General features: G+C 40.8%; 1 protein-coding gene across 6 annotated transcripts in view; it reads right to left on the bottom strand.

Moving 5' to 3' along the window:
• Window positions 1-5400, bottom strand: part of KDM4C (lysine demethylase 4C) — a 426956-nt gene that overhangs the window by 396204 nt on the left and 25352 nt on the right. For all 6 annotated transcript variants that reach the window (XM_077774817.1, XM_077774795.1, XM_077774812.1 and 3 more), the window contains one exon: window positions 2289-2449. In XM_077774817.1, the coding sequence (XP_077630943.1) occupies window positions 2289-2432 (144 nt within the window). In that variant the 5' untranslated portion in view covers window positions 2433-2449. The remainder of the gene's footprint in view (window positions 1-2288; window positions 2450-5400) is intronic.

Below are 5400 nucleotides of genomic sequence, written 5' to 3' on the forward strand. Positions count from 1 at the left end.
CGCCCCAGTTCTGAGATTCTCTCTCCCTCAAAAAAAAAAAGTCTAGACACAGGTGTGTTTTGTTCAACATTTAGAAAACTAATTGCGGTTCATAATGCCAACAGTAGCACAGGTGTACCCTGTAAGCCTGCAACTCCCTTGTGAGGGTGTGTGTGTTGCTTCCCCTCCTAATGTTACTAAACATGCCACCCTACCACAGGATACTCACTAATCTCAGTGGAACACAGTAAGATCTGTTTTCAAGAAAGAGAAGGAGAGAAAAACAGGACAAAGGGCTGCATTCAAAGCCCAGAGAAGGGGACAACCAGTCACCCCCAACTTCCTTCCACCCAATTAAAGTCCAAATCCTTGCTAACCCACTGCTAGTTTATGATCAAAATTATATGTGGCAAACGATTGTGAAAATACAGTCTCTTCAACTGAAGAATTATTTTTCTCTTCAAAGATAACTGAAGTGTTGAGGTTCCATAAAGGAGTTCTTTAAGAACTAACTCAATAAATAGGTTAAAGTAAGAATTCCTCATCTGAGAAATTCATTATAAACCTCTTTACTTTTCTCTTTGTTTTCTCTTTATTTTCCTTTTCAATCTCTCACCCACCCCTAATAAACTTTCACTCTACTTAATATCCCCAAATTTTAAACCTTTTCTAGGAAGGTCTTCAACTATACATAACAAGCTGAGAGACCTCAGGGGATAGATACAGTACAAGCCAGGAGCATCCAGATGCAGGAGGACCTGAACACCAACCTCTGCAATTCTGGAAGTTCTCTCTTCTGATATATGCTCTTAATGCTACTGGACCTCCCCTCAGAGTTGGGGATTCCAAGGAGCACCCATAACCCAGCCACAGTCAGTAGGCTCTGGCAGAGCTCAGGAACTTATATGAGGTGATGCTGACAAAGCTACAGAAACCCAGATTACAAGTTTAACATTTAGAATAATAAAATGAAGTTAAGTGCAATAAAACATACTCTTCTGAGGTAAAATTTTACCCTCCCTCACCCCCCAGCCTCTTATGAGGGAAGAAATGGCAGACAATCCATCTCAGGTTGAGATCAAAGGATGAATTATATAGATGATCTCTTTTTCAAAGTTCTAACTTTGGGGCGCCTGAGTGGCTCAGTCAGTTGAGTGTCTGACTTCAGCTAAGGTCATGATCTTGCAGCTCCTGAGTTCAAGCCCCACGCTGGGCTCTGTGCTGACAGCTCAGAACTTGCAGCCTGCTTCAGATTACGTGACTCCATCTCTCTCTGTCCCAACCCTTCTCATGCTATCTCTATCTCTCTCAAAAATAAACAAACATTTTAAAACAAATTTTTTAAAACAAACAAATAAACAAACAAACAAAAAGTTCTAACTTTGGGTCTATGGGTACAAACCTATAATGCAATCCTCAGTGCCTTCTGTGATCCTTAGCATATCATAACTACCCCTGACAGGAGTCCCTGTTCCTACTCTGTCTCCCTACCACATCCATTCTTCATGCAGGAGCCATTGTGACATTTTCAAGATAATGACACAAAATTACAAATAGCCACCATGTCCTCCTCTCCTCTGCTTTAAGCCCACCAATGCTTCCCATTGCACTTAGAATAAAACCCCAATCCTTACTAAGGCCAAACAAGCCCAGTAGTATCTGGTCCATTCAGGGGCCCTCACCTTACTTACCAATCTCTTCTACTATTCACTGAACCCAAATCCACCTTCCTCCCACATTTAAAGCTCAGGTCAGCCTCCAGGTCTCTGGACTTGCTATTCTTTGCATCCCCACATCTTGTTTTCTTTATATCCTTTGGGTCCCTGCTTAAATGTCTTTATTTCACCACCCTAAGAGGCTACCGCTACAATATAAGCTCAAGGGGGACAGAAACGTGGTCTGTTCTATGCCATCACACCCACCAGCACCTGGCATTGGACCTGGTATGTAGCAGGCACTCTCCACACTTGCTAAGCAAGTAACTAAAAAGAAAAGAAAACAGTCAAATCTATACAGAATGAAAACAGATCACCTAGGGTTGGGGGAATAGCTCTCACACCTCTGGAGCCCCATACATGGATACCTTTGTTTCTAGGAGCCACTCTTGGTTTGTTTTGTTTAAATAAAAAAAAAAAAAAATCCCTAGAACATAACCTAGCATAGTTAAAAGAAAAATAAGATATTATTCTGTGAAAAATCAAAAGCCCTGCATGCATTAAGAAAAACAAATCTCCCATATCATGAAGACTAAGAGTATAAATGAAAGGCCAAGTGATTGTTTTAGGTTTAAAGGATCTGAGGATAATCACCTTTGCAAGACCCGCTCGATGGGCTCCTTTAGACTCCATGTACGCAAGGTATTTGTTGAATTCCCGAAACTCCTCCATGGAGGGTCTGAAGGTCATGATCTTACAGCTGGGGTTCAAAGGACTCTCCACCTCGGCCACCTCCATGATGACTAGGGCAGTCTCTGCAAAGAAGATGATGCGGTCATCAGCACTGAATTATTGTGTGCTTAAGGTTGGCGGTCATTTCTCCCAAAGAGCATATAAGCATCCCCAGGAGGAGCTCTTCTCCTGTATTTACCATTCCCTCTACCACGCCACTAAAGAGATTTCCTAATCTCTCCCTGGGCTCCTGGTGGGAAAATCTGCCTCTCGTCTTCCTCCTCCCAAGTTCCTATTTCTGTGATTCAATCACTGACTGATTGTATTACTCACCTCCTCAAAATCCTTCCTAGTAAAAATGAATTTTCTAACTTCACAAGTTTACAAAAGGTGTTGTTCCTATGTACCAGTTCTGAAACACTCTGTCATACACGCACCTGCATAAAGGCCTAGCCTAGGTTGAGCAGTGAATGGACTATGTTCAACACCGCAGCACAGACCTGACTTTAGGTGTGCTTCCACTTGTCATAATATCTTTCCTAGAATAATTTACAAACTACCCATTCAGCAAAACTACCAAGCACCAGACTGGAGACAGAGAAACAGATGTTTGTCTTCACCATCCAAACTGATTGTTTAGAGGCAGAACAAACTTCAACTCAAAACTGTACAGAGGCAGGAGTAACTAACTCCACCTAAATTACTCAGAAATGACTTTCCCAGAAAGGAACACAGTTAAGACTTATCAGAAGGTGTGAGATTTGAAAGAATGCCAGATGAAAGAAAAAGCATTCTAATCAGTGAAAATACCTGGAAGTACCATAAAGACAGAGAGAGTTTAGTTTGTCAGGAGCTTAGAAAAGATTACAGAATATAAAAGTAAAAAAGTAGGTAGTAGGCTGTGCTATAAAAATATGAACTTAATCGTGCTGACAATAGGATGATTCCCTCAACATTTATTAATCACCTAATACACATGGAATGCAAAACTGGGTAAGAAGCACTGGCCTGCCTGCCCCAAAAAGGAGTCCTGTCCCAACCCACAGTATGCAGTAATAGCACCTGGCATCTGACAATCCAAACCACAAATACAAAGCTTTCCTTTTTTTTTTAATAAATTTAATTTGACTGACAAAAAGAAAAATTGGGAAGGGATGAAATAGAAAAAGATGAAAACATGCTATGGGATAATAAGAGGTTAAAACAGATCAGGGCTACAGATAAAGATGTGAATATCATTCATTAAAGGTTTAAATAAGCATCTATCTCACAAAGTACATGTGGGGAGAATCAAAATTAAATACTGCCACCCACTAAGAATTTTAATGTAAAGGAGAAAATAATCTGCATGGATATACATATATTAATACATGACAGAAAATATTCTTCTTGCCTCATGAATGAGGCATACAAAAGAAAAACCCTTCCTCCACCTCCCTGCCCACCCCCCTTCACACCTGTACAGATACACATGCCAAAATCCATGGGCTGCAGAATGGAGGTCTAATCTCTATGCAGGATACACATAATCCTTTAGAAGCGCCTAGATTAAGCCTTTACATAACTATCAGGCCTGGTCCCTCACCACAGCCTGCATTATACTTTAAGCTCCAACAATTTGCACCAATTTGTGCTTCTCTCAACAAACAAAGCCCTCCATGCCTTTGCCCAAACCACTCCCTCCCATGACAATAGCCTTCACATACCTCCTCACCCAGCAAGATTCTCAACCCATCTCAAGTAGGCATAAGTGAACCATCCTGTGTGTTTTGACCTCCCTCTCTGCATTCCTTATAACAGTTGCCTGTCCCAGTGGTTGACACTTATGATCATATGCTGAAACTTTAAGCTCCTCAAAGGAAAAGCAGTCTCTTTAAGCCCTAACTTCAAGTCTGAGATCCAGCCTGGTTTGTAACATCTGCTATAATAACTATATGCCAACTGAATGAAGAAATAATTGACAAAATGTTAAAATATATACATAAAATAATATCAAATGCAGGAAAAAGGAAAGCATTGATCTCAAACACAGGAAAGCTACTTAGAAAACAAACGCATTTGCCTGTGATAAAGAATAATAGAACATAAAAATCTGAGCAGTGAAAAAGTGGAAGAAGTTCTCAGATTACCTTTGTAGAAACATTTGGTATCTGGAAGGCAGCCTTACTTTTCTCCTGGCCAAAGAACAAAGATGGCATGTGTAGCTCTCTAGCAGAGGAAAAAGCCACTAGGAAAGAAATGAGAAATCCAGCCAGTCACTCAATGAACAGTTACTGAATGCCTAACTGCTGAGTAGGCATTCAGGAAGGAATGCAGAGAAACCCTAACAGGTGTGGAGTGAAATAGACAATAAATAAGTCATAAACCCTCTGAAAAAGAAACCAGGGAGTAGCTATTTTATACAGGGTGGGTGAGGGAAGACATTTCAGATGCCCAAGAGAGGGAATAAATCTGCAGATATCTGGAAGAAAGGCATTTTAAACTAAGCAATAGCAAGGAGCCTCTTGGGCTCTTCAAGGAATAGCAAGGATGTAGTGTGACTGGAACTCTTAAGAGAGAGAATAGTGAGAGGGGAGATGGGGAGGGGAGGAGTTTGGGGGAAGTAATCTGGGGCTCTTCCCCTTCTTGTACATTCCCATTCTTGCTACATGCATTTCCATTCAAGGACATGACATGACTTTCTAAGGTAACTCTCTTGGAGGATTTTAAGCAGAGCAGTGAGCAGGATCATCACTCTGGCTGCCTTTCCAAGCAAAGACAAGACTGGAAGCACAGAGGCAATTTACATCAATCCAGGCAAAATAAAATGGTGACTTTGACCAGTGGAGGGAAGTAAGAAGTGGTCAGATTGCAGATATATTTGGAACAGAATTTCCTGATAGAAGTGAGAGAAACATACAAATTTTTGGATAGTTTGTTCTAGTTTTGAGAAGTATGCTGGTGCAATTTTGATTGGGATTGCATTGAATGTGTAGAGTGCTTTAGGTAGTAATGACATCTTAACTATATTTATTCTTCCTATCCATGAACATGG

Source organism: Crocuta crocuta, unplaced genomic scaffold, assembly GCF_008692635.1.
Source record: "Crocuta crocuta isolate KB4526 unplaced genomic scaffold, BGI_CrCroc_1.0 scaffold251, whole genome shotgun sequence".
NCBI classification, from domain to species: domain Eukaryota; kingdom Metazoa; phylum Chordata; class Mammalia; order Carnivora; family Hyaenidae; genus Crocuta; species Crocuta crocuta.